The sequence below is a fragment of the Xiphias gladius genome, chromosome 9 (genome assembly GCF_016859285.1).
Source record: "Xiphias gladius isolate SHS-SW01 ecotype Sanya breed wild chromosome 9, ASM1685928v1, whole genome shotgun sequence".
NCBI classification, from domain to species: domain Eukaryota; kingdom Metazoa; phylum Chordata; class Actinopteri; order Istiophoriformes; family Xiphiidae; genus Xiphias; species Xiphias gladius.
In genome coordinates, this window is record NC_053408.1 from 16,572,099 (window position 1) to 16,593,380 (window position 21,282).

Below are 21,282 nucleotides of genomic sequence, written 5' to 3' on the forward strand. Positions count from 1 at the left end.
CTGTAATTTATCAAACAACAGCAAAGTGGGCAACTGCTCTAGTGCCCCAGGCAATCAGGAGCCCAAGGGCTCTAGGTTCACCTAGTGGCAGTTCATTCAAGGCAATTTGATGAATTGCTAATTTGTTCGTTAATACTGTGCACAACACTATATCGCAATATAAAATGAAATGGTAGGACCTTAAGGTGGCACCTTTATTATTAGCCGATCTAACTAATTTTGGGGGCCTCATCTTAAAATTTGTCTGTAAAGGCCATCTCATTTTAGTTTATCTTGTGCTCACATGGTGCTTGTAACAGTGTGTAACTAATTACACATTACTCAGTAAAACTCTCAGATTATGCGGAGAAACGCAGGGTCAATAGGGCCCCCCTATGAGGTTAATCCGGTCCTGATAAAAACCCGCATTTTCATACCTCGTCTAAGTGTGAATTTCATATCCAGACTTGGCAACGATGGATATACAGCTCTTGTTTTGAAGGTACCCCCCGGATGTACCGTGTCTCATTTCCTGAACCTTGACGAGGCTGATCTTTGAGTTGGTGCGGATTGGGGGCGGGGCGTTCTCGCCTGGTAACTGAGAGGAAAAAGCCGAGGCAGCATCGGACGCGGACGGACGCCCTCGCTCGTCTTTGCTTCGTGTCTAGCGGCTTTTTTTCCAAATGGCAACGACGGCGGACGCCCAGCGCGAGCCGGCGGACGTCGCTGCGGTGTCGGCGCACCACGGCTGCCACCGCCACAACAACAACAGCAACAACAACAACAACAATAACAACAACAACAACAAAGACAGCGAGGCGGGAGAGAGCGCGACCCCCGCCACCGCCGGCGAGACTGAACCCGGCGGGACGGCGTCGCAGAGCATCGTTAACGGTTCAGTCATCCACCCCAGCGGAGGGAATAATGGGAAGTGGGTCCGGCTGAACGTCGGCGGCACGGTGTTCCTCACGACGCGGCAGACACTCCTCAAAGAACAAACTTCGTTCCTGTACCGGCTGTGCCAGCAGCAGGACCTGCACTCAGACACGGTGAGTCCAGCCCGGACACTTTAATCCCCCGGCGAGCGTTACTTCACAACGGGGGGGAAAACAAACTGCTGGTAGTTATAACAGGGGTTGAACGTGTCCGTTGTGGTTAGAGAGAAGCTTCTTCCACGACGTCGGTAACGCTTTTGGCTAGCCTTTTTCATCCATTGTAACACTTTAATACCCACATAGATGTAGTGTATCCCTCAGAAATACCTCACCGTGGTGTCCACGAGTGTATGTGGAGCTGTATGTCAGGTGGATTTGCCCCAACCCCGGCGAAAGGATTTGCTTGCAATATGTTTGCAGGTCTTGGAAGTGAAGTAAAGCCCGTTTCGGCGCTGGTGATAGAAAATCAGTAATATATCTTATAGAAGCTGCTTAGTGGAGTCATAGTCCCCAGTTCGTGCACTGTGATGGTTTTTTTTTTTAATCTGCTAAGGTCTCAGGACTATATGACTGTGTTATCTATAAAGTGCACCGTTAACTAAACCTATTACTACAACTCTGATGTGCCCCGGAAACGCACGCCAGAGCAGGCGTGGAGTTGTCTAATGACCGGCTGATATATGTGCAGCATGAAGCTCTCTGGTTCTCTTTCTCTTCTGAGACACACACACACACACACCCCTCTCTCTCTCTCTCTCTCTCTCTCTCTCTCTCTCTCTGTGTGTGTGTGTGTCTCAGCATCATGTCGCGGTGTGAACGTAGCTCGAGTCAGATGGACGAACACGTGCCTCCTCTTCTGCGGGGAACCGCACAGTCAGTCGCCGCTGTGCAGCTGGCATCATATGGGGGGAGAGAGGGAGAGAGACATGTACCGTATGTCTCCCGGTTGCATGCAGACTGGACACACTGTGAGGGGCTGGCGAGACTCATAAATGATGCAGATTTCTATTATGCTTTGATATGTACAGTATGCGCGCGAGAGAGGAAGATGGGGGGGGTCCTCCTTGCAGCCTGGACTCTACTGTAAGTTGACATTTAGTTGCTGACAGTTGAAAACCTCTCATCTCTAAAATATCCGCTCTTTTAACAGCTGTAAGAAAATTAGCCATAGGAGGGGATAATTTTTTTTTTAAGCAACAATGCCAAAAAAAAAAAAAGACTGGCCTCAGCTTCTCAAGTGTGAATCATTTCTGATTCTTGTTCTCTTCTATGATGGCAAAATAAAGTACCTTTGATTATTGGACATATTCTTGGACAAAGTAGGACCTTTCAAGATCTCACCATGGGCTCTGGGAACTTGTGATGGGGATTTTTCACTATTTTATAGACCACATATAAGAAATAAATGAGTCGATCCATTTAGATTGAAAATAATCATTAGTTACAGCCTTATAAAGTCAGTACAGGAACCTTTTATGGATAAAATATCCAAACAAGAATACTTTTTCATTATTTATTTATCATTATCCGTTATTGCTGTACAACAGTCCTGCTCATTTATTCAGAACATTACCCATAATGGTCCAATAAACCCAGAGATAATAAACCACAGTGATGGCAGAATATCTGTCAGTTGACAACTTCCTATCATCCCACAGTATATGTAGTCATATCGCCAAAACCCTAATCAGCCTTGTGTTCAGCTTCACCACCATGTGCTTTTAGCGATTCACACAGTGTCACATGCCCATGTGGGATTTCAACCTAAGCTGCAGTGACAAAACCGCAAACAGCCACCAAAATTGGAGTTACAAGGTTTTTTGCTTGACAACAGCGAAGACTGTTCCCCTGCTGCACCGCTCGGCTCTTGTGGAAAGAATATTCCCATGTGACCTTCAGCTGCGACCTGACAGTAGCTCCCTCTACACTGCCCGAAGACGCCGAGTCACACACTGAATCTCTCTGTCTCACACACACGTTCAAACACATACCTGCATCTCTTTCCTTCTGTCATTCCTTTGTTGCCTCGTTCCATCCTTGTCATCATGGTCGTGTCCTGTCCTCATCTTCGCTCTCAGCAGCTGATTTACTCTGAAGGCCATCGCATGTTTATCCGTTTCTCGTCCGCACCGTTTTATTTCTGCTCTTTCTCAAAAACTCTTGAATCTCCAGAGACACAGAGAGAGACTTTTTAGACATTTTAGAGCTGGTTTTTGTCAAGCATGTCAGACAGCTATCTGACTCAGTATTTAGTATTTATACATTAATAGATGGTAAACCTTAGAAAGACTTGGACAAAAATATTTGCAGTATTATTGTAGTATTATTTAAGTATTTCCCTACCAGAGGGAAACATAATTCAGGTTATTAAAAGAGCTTTACCAATTGATCCTAGAGATATGTATCATCTGTTGTCTGGTCTTAGGTGCTGTTGTCTCTCTATAGTGTTTCCCTGTGTGTAGTTATGTCATAAGGTTTTTTTTATGCTCCCTTGCTATTGATAGAGAGGACAGGTTCCTTTGTATTATACACAGAGATTGAGAGTTTCAAAGTCAAGAACAAAACACCAGTGCCTGGAAAATTAAGGATTTTACTGAACAAAAAGTTAGTTAGATAATCAGTATGCACTAAATTAATTCTGTAGTGAATCACAATAATAATTACAGTAGAAATTTGAACTCACAGTGAAAAGGTTTTTAAAAATTGTTTTATTCAGAAGTTTTACCTTCAGAAGCTTCGTGGGGAATTCAAACCACGTTTCTTAGGATCAATAATACCCACTGATCGTAACATTTTGGAGTACATACAAGAATGAATGATACAACAGATTGCGTGCACTGTTAACCATGGGAAAAAAATCTGGATTCATGAATTTAGCATTTTGCAAAAGGCAACACAGATTCAACTTTATCTGTCTTCTAAACTAGCAGTCTTTGAAACATTTTAAAAGTTTTTATTAAAGACCAACCAATACAGTCCGTCTGCTGAAAATAAGCTTTATCATTACATCAGCCAACTACACACATCTCAGCACTAAAGATACTCGCTACGCAACAACAGCCATCCAAGAATGGCAGATCAGTCTGGTGTCACGTTCCCAAATTCCACAGATCAGTGTTTTCTAGCAGAGTGGGGCCACCCAACCTGAAATAAAGACCACCTCCACTAAAATCATAGAAAACAAATACACTTTTATGAAAGAAAACATTGATTTCAAGGAAAAAAAGAGCTAATATAGCTTTTGTGTAGGCCACCAACGACTAACTAAATGGATCTCAAGACCAGACCTGGTTAGCAATTTCATGAGGAAATGAGGAAACCCTGTAATTGAGTTCTGGCAATGTTCCTAGTGCTATAAGGGAAACAAATTGAACACCCTGCAAAAAACCGGTGCCAAGTATGAAGTGTCTTTGAAGGGGCTCATTGTGCCAGCGTGTCGTGTTACCCAGCAGACACCAGGCTGAAACCAGCCATTGCTGTGATTGTTTAGTACACAGAGAAATCTGAAGCGGAATCACACAGCAGATCAGTTCAGCCTGTGTGTTTTCTTCTTTCACTCGGGAGAGAAGCTGAAGCTTTCATTCGCACTGGAGCCCCCCTCCAATCTACTGCCGTTAGGATGTCTCTGCTCAGGGGTTCTGGGCTGTTTTTAAACCCCCCCCCCACAGACACACAGACTGTCTGGCTGTGTATGATTGTTTTAATGAGATTACTGGCACCTCAGCTGCCCTGCCCCTTCAGTGAACCAAACCCAGGGCTCTCTGCTGTTAATACTACCCAAGCTGAGCTCATGCTGTCCCGAGCCAATAACATTATGTATCTAAGATTCAGCTTTGATACCTAGATGATGTTAGCTGAACTGGTGTAACAGCGTAGCTGGTTTAGGACTTTAACCAAATAATCGTATTATCACAGATTTGTGACTATCAGGGGTTTGATTAATAGTAAATGCTATGAGGATTGTGCGGGTGGGATTTCAATGCCCTGGTGTTGTGACTGGACCCCGACCGATGTATCGGTCAGCTAATTATATCGGCCTATTACAGATATATCCGCATCGGCGTGGATATTTAACGATATGCGTCGACATGAACATTTATTTCCACCATAATGCAGAAAAAGATGTTTGGGGTAATTTAGAAATGGTGTCATCACATAGTTTGTCCAGCAGAATGCGCTTCGTCTCCATTGTTTACAAAACTCTCAGCACTGTGTGCGGGACATGTAGCAGAGTACACATCACAGCTGAGCAGACGGTGGTGCGGAGTCAAGTGGTGTCTTCACAGTAAGTAGCGAAGTAGTTTGTGAAACACATTGCTGGAAAGTTAATAAACAACGACCCCATCATTTTCCCCTAACTCCAACATATATGTGTGTGCGTGCAACCTTGTTTTCATTTTCTAGATCAAAATACTGCCAAACCGCGCTGGTTTTAGGAGATGTCGTCTGTCCCACTTTCCACCTTGCCATTTGCAACATCCGGGCATTAACGGGGAGAGCGGGGCTGGCAGCTGCGTACCATCTTAGACACAACAGTTAACCGGTGTTGTAGATCAATAAACTATTAATAATTAGTTTAACTAACTAGTATTTCTGGTGCCGACTAGCACGGGTAGCGACGTTTAATCGTTGCACATATCGACATCAGCCCATAAATTCCACTATTGGTCGGACTCTAGTTGTGACTCGGGTTACCTGTACTGTTTTAACTTTAAAACTCAGTATGAATTCCACCAACATGTCTGGACTTATCACCTTATCTGTGCCATGTATAATATGGTTTATTATTAGAATAAATAGTACAGAGTTGTGTGGACTTGTGTCTTTGTTACCATCGGGTAACTTTCTGGTGACTTCTGTTCTAGCCCCAAAATAAGACCTTGTTAGGTGTTTAATTAGAATCCAGGGCTGAAAAAACTCACAAACCTTTCCTGAGAAAAACAAATGAAAAAGTTGCCATTTATCACCACAGTATTCCCTTAACCATTTTGCTGTTGTTTTTTTTTGTTTTTTAACTTAAACGTACTTAACTAATTAATTCAGTACAGATGGAGGTAATATAGGTTATAGCAAGGGAGGAAATTACTCTTTATATGCTTATAAACACATGGTTGCCATTTTGGAAAAGTTAGCTGGAAAAAAATATTTTCCCAAGAGATTAAACCTATTTAAATAACCATTAGAGAATTACACTTACAAGTTTTTTTAAAGAACTTCTTAAAAGTTTTGCTGAGGTAGTGTCCAAAGAACACATTTTTGTGAGGAGGCCCCTTTGTACTGTTTTTAATCCGCAAAGCTGTTTAGTCCACCCAGCAAGGACCGGAGGCACATAAAATCAAATGTGTATATCAGTGTGGAGCTGCAGGATGCCTCCTACATTAAAAATGTCACCAACACCGAGAAGTCGTGGTTCAGCCAGACCATCTGTGATGCTGGGAATGATAAATGAGGCTTATCCCTAATTAGAAATTGAAATCATGTCCAGAGTTTTCTCACAACTCTTGCTCCCCCTTAGGTCAGAATTACATGGACAGGCCAAATAAGTATATGTGTAAATAATTTCAGCATCTTATTCACAGTATATGCATATGTAATAGTCACAATGCAAATCTAATGGAATAAGTCACTGTTGCACTTTACAGAAGCCATTTTAAATAGAAAATTGGAAATGAAATGTGGCCGAGCTAGCGGTTTTATCGTTTATTGTAAAGACCAACCTTCTAGTCTGCCTGATGAATAAGTTAATTAACCCAGATATAAAGCAATTGTGTTGAATTTGATAATCGTAGTATCAGAGAACACATTGTGGCAGATGCAGGGATGCGCTTGCTAGCGCTGCACTAAAATGCTATAAAGAAGTACTGGACTATAAATTCCCACCTTTCAGAAAACTTGGCTTCAGACTTTATAAACATTTATCTAAATCCTTGACAAAAAAAAATGAAATACCATTTTTCGAAGGTTATCTTGCCTGAATTGTACAATAAGCATAAGAAAGGGCTGGATTGATTGGTGAATATTGATTAGATGAGATTGATGAGTAGGTGTCATGTTGAATCAACCAGAAAATTCAACAACTGCCCTAGTTTCTCTTGAATCTGTCCTTTGAGTGGTAAATTATTCCCCTATGAAGCTGTGTCAAAGTTAAAAGCTACATATACAGGAGCTGGTCAAATCAAGCAACATTAAAAAAATACAATAGATAGTGCACAAAACTAAACATTTTTTCAATTTTATGTTTTTCTGGTATCAGTCAGCTCCAATGTTCACACATGCTCAAGCAAGCAGCAGAATGTTGGCAGGCAGCTGTGTGTGTGTGTGTGTGTGTGTGTGTGTGTGTGTGTGTGTGTGTGTGTGTGTGTGTGTGTGTGTGTGTGTGTGTGTGTGTGTGTGTGTGCGTGTGTGTGTGTTTTATGAAGTAAACAGGGCATTTGTTTGGCTATTGGTGATAGCCCATGGGATATACTTACCTCTACAGGGACATGTTGTGGAGTCACATCCAATTTCCCTGAACAAATGTTCTGTAAACCATTAACTAACCAACGGGTGTCCCTGCCCTATTGACAACTGAAAATATTATCTTGTGAGCACACTATAGCTACACACTGAATCCAGAAAATGAACAAATACCTCTTAAATTCTGAACTACCCACAAGTTGGGAACATCTTTACTGGCTCAGTGGTGATTAATGTTGCAGTCACACAAAAAGGCTTCCTGGGATTTAATATTTCACTCTCTAAGCAGCATATAGCTACTGTAAATTGAACAAGCTGATGTAGAATATGTACACGATACTGTCATACTGTATGGAATTTGCTTTGGTAAGTGTAAAGATATCAGAGGGGAAATTGAAAGGGAATTTTCCAAGATAAAGAGATTAAATGATGCGTTTTCCCCCTAACATATCAGAAAGCTTCTAAAACCAGTTCCAGAGCAAGAGTTATCCTAGAATATTGGACATTACTATGGTGTGTTATTGGTCAGTCCCTGGTGCAGGAAAGCTGAAAAGACAAGCGCAAGAGTGGAGGGTGACATGAAGAGGCTTGCAGGCTAAATTCAACCAAGAATGCTGCAGATACACTATTGCTGATTAAGCCCATCTAACAGATTATTTTAATGTCAATGTCCTCCAACAGCAAATGGGTCTGTCACAATGAATAACTACAAGTCCTGTGCATGTGCATGCGTGTGTGTTTGTGAAAGAAATATCATGGCTCTGACACATTAAGGAAGCTTTTCACCAGCGTTGTCATTCCCACACTGTCAAGTCACGTCATGTCAATGAGGCGTCGGTCTATCCTCCATTGCAGCTGTGTTTGTGTGTGTGTGTGTGTGTGTGTGCGTGCGTGCGTGTGTGTGTGTTTGTCTATGCCCTGTGCTGCAGTCACAGCCCTTCCAAACTCTAATCACCATAATTTTCAGTGCAGACACACACAAACACAAACACAAACACAGTGTTTTGTCTACAAAAGCTGCCTTTTGGTCTTCATATACACACATATACCGATATCCCATATGTCCTCATACTCCGTCCCTGTGGCACTGTCCCTTTATGCTTCCTTGTGTTTGGTATGTGCAAGTGCATCTGCCCTTCATTTCTAACAGGAGGTTATTCGTCATACTTTCCCTGCATGTCTTCTGTCTTGCCTGTTTGTCCTTTTCTCCTCTAATCCATCCCTCAAAGTGATTTACAGTGTGAAACCAGGCCAGTTGTGTTTGTAGGTGTCCTCATTCATGACATTCATTTCTCACATTGGGAACGCCTCATCAGAAGCTCATGTCACAATACACCAGCAAAGATTGGCCGGACTCAAAGAAATTAGTGTCAGGGACAAAGGGATTCTCCTCATATAAATGGGGCTGACAAAACACCATCTATCATTCAGATTTTTTACTTGCTGCATTTACAACATTCGTATTCTCTTTACTCTGTTTGTCTGACTGCGTATTTCTTTTGGGATTACTTCTCTTACTAATCTAAACCACGGGAGACGATGGGTTAGAGCTTATCATAAGAGAAGAGATGAAGATGTAGATGATGCTTTACTGGCAAACAGAGTCTGCACTTTGAAAGGGAGGAGGTGTGTATTATGACCAGTTATTGCCTCCAGGACTGCACTATTCAAAGTTAATTAATGTCTTCTTCAGTAACGTGTAAATTCTTTGGGAACATCTGTGGTACTGCTGAAAAGCAATCAGCTATGTAAACCAGAAGTCACTGTAGCATCACAAGCTGTAACATAATTTGCAAAAAATATATATTTTAGCAAGGCAAACGATATATTAAGGTAATATTCCATATTCCCTCTTTAACTTGTAAAGGCTGTTTATTAGCAAGCTAACGTTTTTGTCAGTTAACTTAGCTTGGTTAGCTATGCAACAGTTAAACCTAGCGAATAATGAGTGTTTTAATTTAATGATGGATAAATCTCCACCTAGTTAACACTAAGTGGAGATTTATAACTAGGCTAAATTTAAACTTACAAAGACATGGTGAAAGACAATGATGATATCAGCCCAGTGCTTCTTGCCCTTCAGGCTTCTCCTAGCAAACACACTCCCGATGGCTCCGGGTACTAAAGCCATTTCCACAGTAAACCTGGATCTGTCAAGTCAAGGGTAGGAGTTGATAATATTGCAACCCAAATAATGAAAATTGGGATTTGCATAAACAACCTGAAAGTCCAGTAAGGCCCCTTAAATATATGAAAGCAGCAGTAGATCCTAAGCAAGTGCTATCTGCAGCAGTCAAAATACACCAACAGACTGGACCAGCCGTTAATAATAGCACTAACATACAGTACATCTTTACAAGACGCTGCTGGAGGCTAAGGTTGTCCATTGCTGCTTCGGCAAACAGCCATAAAAAGATTCGGTCATGTGAAGCGAGCAGATTCTCTCTATCAAGCTAAACATCTTCTTCTTGCACTTTGACTCTGTGTATATCTATCTTTTCAAATCCACTACTGAGGCACAGAACATTACTGTTCATGCCACCAGCCAAATGGTGGTTGTTGGTTGAGGGGACACTTTGGCGGCCCCTTGTGTCTGTTTGAAATAATTGTGGGAAGGACTTCGCTTTATCATTGAAAAATCGTGCAATTTTTTTTCAAATTACTTGAGTTGTCCACCTTTCATTAACCAGGATCTTTGAGGCGTGTTCTGTTTTTAAACATACAGTTGGTGTGAAGCAGTGAAAGTGAATTCTGGGACTTATCAGTCTGTGAATCACGGACTTTCATGGCTTTCAAGTGTTGTCTGTCTCGATCCATAAAATATAACACTCTGCCTGCCTGTCCTGTATGCTTCTCTCTCTACAATCCACTGACCCATGTGTTAATGACACATAATCATTAGATGCGACCAATGTTCCTTTTTCATACAATTTCCAACAATTCCGCCCCTTTTTCCCCGTCTATATCCCTGTGCTTTAATCACCTAAAGGCCTGCATGTTTTTGTATGGATTTCTCCAGCAGGGGTTCATTTGTGAATCCAGCTCTAAAAGGGGGCTGTGCTTCAAGCGATCATCACGAGGAGGAGCAGGGGGAGGCTGTGTGTTTATGTTGGAGGGGTAGTAATCATGACATAACAGCCAGGCAGCCTTGGCAGAAGTAGGCTGTAGGTGGAAGAGAAGCAGGCTTTCAACACACGTGTGGTAACAAAAGTCACCAACAAATGCTCTGGAGTGCCAGTAACCAGCAACTTCTGTGTCCTGCCACAGAAAACTGTTGTGGCAGGAAGATCTCAAGGGAAAAGCAAATGGCAGCCTTGCATTTTCAATAGGAAGCATCAAGGTTTAATGGAAAATTAGGAAAAACGCAGAACTGTTGAATAAAAAGTTACTTTTTGATCTGATTACTAGTAGTTACATTACCTTTCTACACACCATGCCTTTATGTAATATGTTTTCTCCTCAAGAACAATAAATCTTCACATCATTCTAACACCAACAGAACTGCCACTCTACGCGGGACTTTTATTTTGAAGACAAACTCATCTGCAATGCATCTTGCTTACGTACATCCAGTGTGGCCAGCCGACACTGCGTATTTGAGATGAAAATAGCCAAACCTCGATGTTTTTTCTCCAGCTGGTGATCTTGCATGTCTAAAAATAGTCAATGTATTTCAAAAGGGCACATTTCTTGAGGAAGGAAAACAAAAATAGCCAAATATATATACGAGAAATACCTGTTTGAATACATGGAAAAATAATGCAAATAATGCACCACAAAAGTTATCTTGAGTACTGTAACAAGTTACAACATACATAACTTATAATAAAATAACATTGCACTGAATACCAACCTAGTTCAGGTCAATAAAAACTTTCCATGGTTCATAAGTAAAAACACAAGAAAAGAGGCTTACTGCTGTAATCTGAAAACATGCTGTTGAAGATGTGATAATGCTATAATGGACAGTGTTTTCTTCTGTCTGTCTCTCTGATTCCTCCTCTGTAACAGGATGAGACGGGGGCCTACGTGATTGACAGAGACCCCACCTACTTCGGTCCCATCCTCAACTACTTGCGGCACGGCAAACTTGTCTACAACAAGGAGCTGGCTGAAGAAGGTCTCATATACTTTGACTACTCAGATAGTCCTGGATGCATGAGTTTGTTTTAATTTTTCAGGCAGGTAGAAATAAGGAAATGCCAAGAAAATACTGTGTCTCTATACACCAAGTGGTGTCATTTCTCCTTGAGTGTCTCTGAGCACAATAGTTTTTGGTTTAGTAAATAAAAATATACAGATTAGTAAATATTTTATGTTACAATATTCATTGGGTACCCCATGGGGTTCCTCTGCAGTTGTCAGGATGGCCAAGGAAAAGTTTTAATCAGAGTAATTTTATAAAACAGAATTTTTTGATCTGATTAAAAAAAATGTCCACATATTGATTCCTCTATAACACCTGAACACCATAAGTTGCGACTAAGAGTGTGTCAAAAATAGTTAGCAAGTGAGCAGATGAGCAAAGAGAAACTGTTAGTTTCTAAAGTAAGGAATAAACATTTTATATAGTTCAGGTAATTAATACGTTAGCAACAGTTAGCAGTTAGCAAGAAGAAATGGATAAATAGTCAACATATAGTATATAATTAATATAATGGTCGTATATCATGAATATTTAAATAATATCCAGTTTAAAATCTCTTTAAATTAACATCTTTGTAACATGATAGGTGTTGTTGATGAAGGGTTGCTTGTTTCATCTAAAAGCGGCAGCTGGGGTTGGTCTAACAAAAGGTTGGGAGCCACTTTACTGCAGTAGGCACACAGCAGCTGAGCTGTGTTTTTTCTTTTGTTACAAGGTGTCCTGGAGGAGGCTGAGTTTTACAACATTACGCCACTGATCAAACTGATCAAGGAGAGGATCGTGGAGAGGGACTCCAAAGCCACACAGGTATACACCGAACATGTCCAGATTTTTTTTTTATGATGGAGGAGTTTGCTGCTTCACTCTGTGCTGTCAGCTTTAACAGACAAAGATCGTCTTGGTTTAATGAAACTAAACAATACAATATATCATATTTATATCAAGTTTAGGATATACAGTGTAACACCACTGTATTAATATTCTTAAACCATACATTGCATCTGGCAGTTGTAATATGTACTATACTAAGCATAGCAATACGTTACTGTTTGCACCCAAAATAAACAGACCCACAAACATAAAGTGCTTACACAGAAACACACACACGCACAAATCATTACAGTGTAAGTGCAGTGCTTTCAGTCGTTTTCTCTTTGTCAGTGATTTCATCCGTCTGTGCTTCTCTAAAGAGAGCCCTGCTGTACATCAGGCCCCCTCTCCTTTATTTTCTTTTCTCAGGATGGATGCACTCACTCTTACATAATCCCACTGCCCTCTCAAACATACACCCACTGTCCTTGCATTCTACTGCTCTTTACTGGACTTGCTATCATTTGCCTGGGGTTAAACATTGTGCAAAAGTATGAAAATAGAAGTGCTGATTTTGTAGCCAGCCAATCACAGTGACACAATTGAAGATTAAACTGCAACATATGACTAGTTTTTTTTTTAATGTTCATTTTTGTAAACAACATCACTGTTATACAGTGCATAACGTATTCAGTACTGGCATCAGTCTATTAAAGTGTTGATTATTGTTACAACATTGTTTGTCTTTTATTTCTCTCTCTGAAGATGATTGTACCCTCCTTTTTATCCATCTCCTGTTTCCTCAATTCCTTCTCGTCTCTCTTTCCCCAGCAGGTGCCCCCCAAGCACGTCTACCGGGTGTTGCAGTGTCAGGAGGAGGAACTGACCCAGATGGTCTCCACGATGTCGGACGGCTGGAAGTTTGAGCAGGTCAGCGTGCGCGCCTGCAGAAAGCCCCGCACTGGACTGCTCTGGACTGTGGGTTGGACTCACGCTGCTGCTGACCCTTCAATCTTGACCCTTGGCCTGACCCCTTGGCCCTGACCTGAGCCCTGCTATCTGCACTTCCAAAATGAGCTTAGGACTTCCAGGCTAAAACAGATTTTGCCCTTTGTCTAGATCACAATTTATTGACCTTATGTAGCACTTTAATCTAGTGATTCCATGTGAGCTTTAATTACAGATAGTCCGAAGAGGTCTTAAAGGTTCTCCGTTCCACTTTTGAATGCGTAAAGATGTTGGGCCGCTGCCGACTCTGTAACCAGCCAGATAGGGCCCATTGACTGCAATGGTACAGTCCAAAAACGTAGTTGGGTTTTTGCAGCCTTGAAATAGTCGCACCATCACTGTCACGTTTGCTCAGGTTAAAAACGAGCATCTGTATCCATCAGATTTTTAAAACTATATTGAAGGACCATTCTGTTTATTTATCAGATTTATTTGGGCATCCAGTATCCACTACATGGTAATTTAGTCTACTATAAATTACAGGACTTATAAACCTTTAATGACACAAGTGGTGCGTTCACAATGTCATCAACATGATGATAAATCACCATATTGTTTTAACTCACCATATTTTGACTTTTTTGGTTACACATATTAGACCAGACTGTATTGGAAGTGAAACGATTAGTCGATCGACAGAAAATTGTCAATAATTTTGATAACTTCATTCATTCTATAACTAATTTTTAAGCAACAATGAAAAAAAGATTCACTGGTTTGAACTTCTCAAATGTGAATACTTACTAAATCAATAATCAATTGGGAAGATAATAGAGCTGCAATGATTGGTCGATTAATCGACAAAAAATGCTATTTAAATAATCTTATCAGTCATCTCAGTCATGTCAGTTATCATGAAAAAATACCAAACACTTCCTGGTTCCAGTTCTCAAATGTGACAATTTGCTGTTTTTCTTTGTCATATATGACAGCAAATTGAATGTCTTGAACTTTTGGACTGTTAAAATGAAGTAATTACTGTTGTGCTCTGAGAAACTGTGAATGCCATTTTTTTTCACAATTTTTTTAACATTTAATAGACTAAATGATTAATTGAGTAATCGAGAAAATAATCAGAAAATTAATCAGTAATGAAAATTTGTGTTAATTGCAGCACAAGACAATCAAAACAGAAACAACTGTTAGTTGCAGCCCTCGATTAGACTTAAGTTTTAAGTGTCTAGTGGCACACAAATGACCAAAACTTTGTAGCTGCAGATCAGTATTTACTCTCACACTATCTATAGTCTGTTAGAATAGTGTAACATACTAACTAAATTGCTCACAATGTGAACACACAGTGAAAATAGGCACAGTCAACGATCTTTTGAGTCACTGTAATGTCAGTAACAGACAAAAGTCTTTCAGTGTTAACCTTATCATTTAAGGTGAAGGTGATTACTGGCCCCTTCAGTAGTGACACTCAAACGTCCACCTCAGAGCCTCATGGAGTCTTAATAGGTCAGCCTATCCACACTGTAGCCTAGAAATCACATTTAGACCCCCCGCCCTCCTTGCCCACTGCTTTGGCACTAAGCTCCACTGCATGCTGCACAGCTGTGATTTGCGCACAGTTTCCTGCAGAAGCTGACCCGCAATGGTTTTGCTGTGAGTGTGTAACTGCAGGCTGTCCGCTCTTTGCCCCCCCCCCCCCCCCACGCACAACCATGCATGAGGACTAGAATCTTTCCTCACTCTAATGTGGGACTTCAGCTCCCTCAGTCACTTTCTTTGTCTCTCGCTGTCTCTGTTTTCTCTACTGTAATCTCCAATTCTTCCTGACACTCACTCTGTCTCTCTGTCTCTGTCCCTCTCTCCTCTGTATATCTTTCTGTATCCGTGTTTCTCTCCCTTTCTAGATGGTGAACATCGGCTCATCGTACAGCTACGGAACAGAAGACCAGGCTGAGTTTCTGTGTGTCGTATCCAAGGAGCTCCACACACCCGGATCTGGACTAGGCACAGAGCAGAGCCACAAAACTAAGGTAAGACTCCTGTGTTCTCACAAACACACACACAAATGTATGTTCAAAGACATGCTAGAGGATCAAGCTGCTAGGCTGTGTGTCCATGTGTGGTCCTTTCCTGTTTTTGTTTGTGTGCGTATCTGTTTTGTTGTGGTGTGTGTGAGAGAGATGGGGGGTATCTCCTCTCACTGAAGCGGATGCGAGTGTGCTTTGATCCTGCGCTCTCCACTGAAAGCTTCAAATGTCACTCGCCTCAAAATGTCATTCACAAACACATTCACTCCATCATTCACACAGCTCTCCCTCTCTTTCCTGCTATTATCGATATAGATATATAGATATATATCTGTCTCTATATTTACCACTCAGCTTCTCACTGTCCACTCACTGACACTCATCAGTGTGTTCATTTTTTGTGTTTTGTCTTGTTTTTATTTTCTTGTTTTTTTTTTTCTTTTTTGTTTTCCCCTCCGTCCTTCATGCTGAATGAAGCCGGCGGAGATGCAGGCGGAGGAAGCAGCGAAGGATGATGAGGAGGAGGAGGAGGAGGGAGGGAGAGATACCACACCAAATGAGTGGCTTAGAGAATGAGGGAGTCATGTGTCTTTGTTCCAAAAAGAGGTGGGAATGGGTGAGGAACTGTGTGATAGATGTGGTAATGGTTAGACCTAGTAGATTTTAGTATGTGTGTGTATGTGTGTGATGTCTACAGAGATCTGGGGTGTTTCATGGCACTGTATTGAGTATGACCTCCAAGCTGTCCCTCTGTTTTAGCAGGGAAAATGCTAAAACATTACTGAGATTTCCTGCAGCTCAAATGAGGCTTTAGGAACTGTTGTTTTTTAATGCCAGCAAAATAATCATTATTTCATCTGTGTTAAAATGCACTAATGGAATTTGACCGGCCAATGCAAGTGTAGAGGTGCTATTGTAAAAAGTGGGCAGGGCGTCAGCTGCTCATATTTGTCGAATAATTGAATGACAGCAGCTCATTCTCAGGCTACAGAACACACATCGTTGTCTTTAACATCAGCATCAACATGGAAAAATTACCTCATGATTGTTAAGATGTTTGTCTCTTTTACTAGCCCCATTGTGGCCCAGTCACACAGGACACTGTCTGTAGGACAACTACAAACAGTGAGCTGCAGTACTCTGCAGCCCAGTACTGTGCTTTTATTTTGAGAAGCCTACCAGGGCAGAGGCATAGGCTTGAATTATCTTGATAATGGTATGCTACAAAACTCACGGTAGATTTCAAATTGAAAAATGTCTTGAAAGTATTTTAGATTTAATGTTGAGAGAGTTAAAATTTATAATCATGTAGAACACAAGAAATGTGAACCATAATATCTTGTTATGGCAATTTTAAGACGATTGCATAAAAGAGAAGTAACATCTACTGATGATCCCTGCTAATGAAACAGGCAGAGCTGGAACAACAACCATCTTTTCTTTCATTGTCCTTTTATACAGCAGATGTGTCCTCTGTTGATCAAAGGTGTAGTGGCCTAAAGTTCCTTGTGTATTAATGCTTGGCTTATGTCATGAATTTTGTAAACTAACAAATGAATGTAAATTTCACTTTGCTGTGCTGTTTGTCCTGACCTGTGCCAGTTTGTGTACTGTATATCTGTATACATGCACAGGCTTACAGATATTGATTGAGCACTGTGTTTCCATGGGCTCTCGTTGCCAATGCTGTGACATGAAATATCCCTGACCTTTCGGTGGAGCAGTAGTGTTAGATGTCCTTCCCAGTCTGTGTACACGCTGTATATACAGTCTGAGTATAGAGTCACACACAGATACACCCACCACATAATAAAGACATATACAAAGACATTTAAACATATCAACTCAAGTAAATGTCAAAGGGGCACACACACTTTAAAACATGTAATAAGTGGTCAAGATGTGGCTGTATATGTTTTTGTGGATGTTTCAATTCCATTCTGCATGTAAGTAAAGTCATTTTGCTCCCATTCTTTCACCATTTTCATCACCATTATCAACCATCACCACAGCCAGACTTAGATTGTATAGTGTTTTTTAGATTGCTATGAATTTGCAATTCCTAATGTCTTTTTTTTTTCTTCTTTCATTTCACAGCTTTTCCAGATCCATGGGTCCCGGATGTAAGAAAACGCAAGAATTTAAATTATTTTTTTCTAGGCTTATTACGGCATTCTGTACATGGTCTGTTTGTGTGTTGTGTCAATGGACAGTCATCAAAACAAATTTGTAGCATTGTTAACAGTTCATTGACAAAATGCCAGTTAGAAAGATTAACAAATGACCAAAAAGGAAAAAAAACAACAACTTTAAACTCACAGTCAGTTTCAGCAGAATCATCAGTAATATTTTTCAGTGAAACTGATTTTATTAGTAGAAATAATCATGTGTTGGTGTGTGCAAATGTTATATTCCATGGGCGGTAGTGGAGTTTAGTAAATTACAACCAAAGATCCAGATTAAAGCTGGCTGAACCAAGGTGCTTAATCACAATATGACAAGAATATCAAATTTGAGGTAAACTGACATTGTCTTTGTTACGTAGTGAGGAGCTGTTACTGCGTCACTATGGTCTAAAACATAGCAGATGGTGCAGAAGAAGATTAGACTGCATCTGTGTTGTGCCGTTTTGGATTATTATATTTCCTAATGTTAACACAGCTGGCATGGAGGCATTCATCAGTTAATCAAAATTAAATCAATATTCCAGAGCCTACTTTCCACCCAATGATATATGCAGTTGTTCCCCAAACTTTATACTCAAGACTATTATTCCTGTAGTCTTCTCATTTGTTTTCCCCGAGGCGGAAGTTTGCTCATGAAAAAAGAAAACACCTCTTGGCTCAGATACAGACAAACACAGTGATCCCTCCAGCCGTCGACTGCAAATATTTTAGCCAAGACCAACTTTACTTTGTCGTTAAGCTTGTAGGAAATAATGTTGGTAATTTAGTTATTTGTTGCTCTCAGAGTGAACCTGGGTTAACGCTGGTTTTATCTCGTTGTACACAGGCTCCAAAGCTCGTGTAAGCCTGGAGCAGATCCTGGCAGTGAGCACTGCATATAAAAGCTTGTTAAACCACCTGTTCTAGCCTTACTGAGAGGTGGCCTCGTGCAAGTCAGCCCTCCTTCAGTTCTGAGGTGTGTTGGCCCTGGTATACCTGCTTGCAGATCTAGTTATGTGCTCTCAGTGTGAACATGGGTTAACACTGGCTTGACCTCGCTGTGTTCGATGCTAGCCATTTATTGGTTTGATTGGCTTTAAATTGACAGATGGAAATAGTGGAGCTGGTAGAAAAACATGGGAATTTGTTGGTATGGGATATGTATGAGCAGCCAGCACTCACATACTGCGACGACAAAAACACACACTTCTCCACATTTCACCCTGCACCAGCACCCTGATACACACCCGGTGCATTCTCAGCAGCAGCAGCAGCAGCAGCAGCGTCCTCTCAGTCTGTCGCCCTCACCCGGGTCCAGAGCCAGCTTTGGCCTTAGCTGACAGAGAGCTGTTGGCATGAGTATGGAAAGGCTTGAACTGAGAGACACGGAGAAGGGTAGAGGGAGGGAAGGAGGTAGATCAAGCTGAGGAGGAGAGGGTGAGACAGGAAGATGAGGTGAATCACTGTTTTGTAATTAGTGATGGTAACCGTTAACTCTGTCTGTCTTTGTTAAGATAAGGAACAGCGCTTAACTCGTACTATCAACTCATAGTGGACAGATCTGCCGCAGTGCAGGTGTATGATTGAAAAGGATTTTAAGAAGCCTTTGGTTAGATAACACATGACTTTTAATGACCTCTGCTGGCAGATTGTGGGAACTGCACTGCAGATCGAGTCCCCTGCACACAGGTCTGTGGCCTGACAGTAGTTTCTAATGATGTGTAACAAAATGAACTATATGAATGAAGTGTAATTGAATTTATTTCTAGTTGTCATTCAGCAAAGACACCTCCCATGGGGCTTTACAGCAATCTGGAGGTGTAGTTGTTGAATGCTAGAAAATAAAGGGTTACACATTCCTTAAAAATAACAGGGTGTCCAGTTTTTATCAGCAGGTAATAAAATGAATAAATTCGCATCTAGCCTATAATATTCCTACAATAGTCCAATATCATTTCGTAGCTTATCAGAGACCATGTAACCAAAATAAAATACGGAAAATACATGTCAGAAGAACAGATGCTAACATGGAAACGGGGCAGCACTCCGGCTCTCTTCCGGAGCATTTCTTGGAGGCATAAATAACTACAAAAACTGAGTTAATGCAGAGCGGTAGGGTCCAAACAACCAAAAACATTACAACAAAAAATGGAATAGAAGAAAGGGCAACCATACAAAGTTAGCTAGAAAGTCCAGTTGACTTTCCAAATTCAAGTTAGCCACACTAGCCAGATGAGATATACTAGCCAACAGCTGTCTAGATAAGATGTTAAACAGCTTTCAAACATCCTGTAATGCGTGATAATGAATGACTGAAATCAGAAAGCAGTGCCATCTTTATTTCTTTTCACAGAAATCCAGTTTTTTTTTTAAAAAGCTTAATTGAAGGTTAAACAGCTTGGCACATTTAGTTTTTAGTTAATGTTACTCAAACATGGATAGATGTTGCAGTTCTTTGGCTCCGCTCACTGAGATTTACCACCACCAGGGAGATTATTTCTGCCTCTGAGACCTCTGCAGCCGCTTTGGGCGTTGGCTGTCAGCAGCTTACGTCTGACCCCCTTACTACTTAGCTCCTGTGTAACACCGACTGACCATCAACATACAGGAAACACACACACACACACACACACACACACACACACACACACACACTCGAGCTGTTTTATGCAGGCAATAAGAGTCTCTCAGTGTGAGACTATAGAGAATTAAGTTCATGGTTGGAAACTTTCTTTAGCATTTGGAACATTTTGATAATTAAATCTGAAAAAATAGACTGCAAATACATTATTGTGTGTCTGTGTGTGTGTGCGCATAAGATAGTGTCTCATCCATTTGTAGTGTTAAATAAAAACAGACCTTTAGGATCCTTCCAATACCGTATTAGCTGGATTAGGAGAATACAATAAATGTTAGAATAGTGAAGATACAGTTAGTCATCATGCGTAGGATAATCATGACAGTGATATTAGCAGGAGGGAGAAGACTGAAAGAGACACAGGTATGTTTATTGTTTTGTTACTTCAGATTTTTGTGACTCTTTAAACTTGGATCATTCGGTGCCTTGAGTTCAAGCAGCAAAACTGGCGTGTCTGAAGACCGACATGTCACAATGATCATACGTGTTATTACATGCATTTTTTTTAAAATAGCTGTTTAAATATTTTAGTCAAAAAATGGGTAGTTCACAGCCTCACTTAGAGTCCAGTCCAGGTTAAATTTCTTCCAGTACATAATTGTTCTGAGAATTTTGTTTTTCAGAAGGTGTTCCAGTAGAGATAAAGAACGTACACACACTGAACATGCAGCTGCATGTTTGAGGTAATGCTGTTTAAGCCAGCTCTTGGAGAAGGTTTTAGCCGTTTTGTATAAAATGTCATGCCTTTTTTTTTTTTTTGTACATCTTTGTTGTCTAATTTATTCAAGCTCTTTTTTCACAGTAAAAAGAAATTGGGCTTGGACCTTTTTTTTAGCGGGGGTGGGGGGAGTTGATGTCATCTTTGGGTGACCTTTGCTTTTTTCTACTTGAAGACTAGCTTTTATGTTTCACTGACCTGATGATCTTCAACGGTATCTAGAAATGCACTTATCAAGTTTACTGATTTTGCTAGTTTTTAGTCTTAGTTCACATAAACGCTGTTGAACAGATGTTACTGCAAGAATAGAGTTTAGGGTTTTCCTATCAAATGAAAATGTGTTACCGTTGGGTCAGTTTTATAAACCTCAACTTGCATATGCAGTTACCTTGTTTGGTTTGCTGGATTCACGCTGAATTAATTCATTTGTACACTACTTGTTGA

General features: G+C 40.8%; 1 protein-coding gene across 4 annotated transcripts; it reads left to right on the forward strand.

The window, feature by feature from the left end:
• Positions 1 to 611: 611 nt before the first annotated feature.
• On the forward strand, positions 612 to 20,873 carry kctd17 (potassium channel tetramerization domain containing 17). Of its 4 annotated transcripts, none has more exons than XM_040135980.1 (7): positions 612 to 1,028; positions 11,382 to 11,490; positions 12,233 to 12,324; positions 13,159 to 13,305; positions 15,195 to 15,320; positions 15,795 to 15,933; positions 17,415 to 20,873. In XM_040135980.1, the coding sequence occupies exons 1-6, from the start codon at positions 663 to 665 to the stop codon at positions 15,891 to 15,893; spliced, it is 939 nt and encodes a 312-aa protein (XP_039991914.1). In that variant the 5' UTR covers positions 612 to 662; the 3' UTR covers positions 15,894 to 15,933; positions 17,415 to 20,873. The 4 variants fall into 4 exon arrangements, with proteins under 4 accessions (XP_039991914.1, XP_039991913.1, XP_039991915.1 ...); XM_040135979.1 differs by having other exon boundaries at positions 15,795 to 15,923; XM_040135981.1 differs by having other exon boundaries at positions 13,159 to 13,257; positions 15,795 to 15,923.
• The last annotated feature ends 409 nt before the right edge of the window (positions 20,874 to 21,282 follow it).

Bases quoted from the DNA above. Each gene is read 5' to 3' on its own strand.
- kctd17 (XM_040135980.1), top strand. From the start codon at position 663: ATGGCAACGACGGCGGACGCCCAGCGCGAGCCGGCGGACGTCGCTGCG. The intron at 13,306-15,194 runs GTGGGTTGGACT...CTCCCTTTCTAG, and splicing joins GCACTGGACTGCTCTGGACT to ATGGTGAACATCGGCTCATC. The intron at 15,321-15,794 runs GTAAGACTCCTG...TGCTGAATGAAG, and splicing joins AGCAGAGCCACAAAACTAAG to CCGGCGGAGATGCAGGCGGA.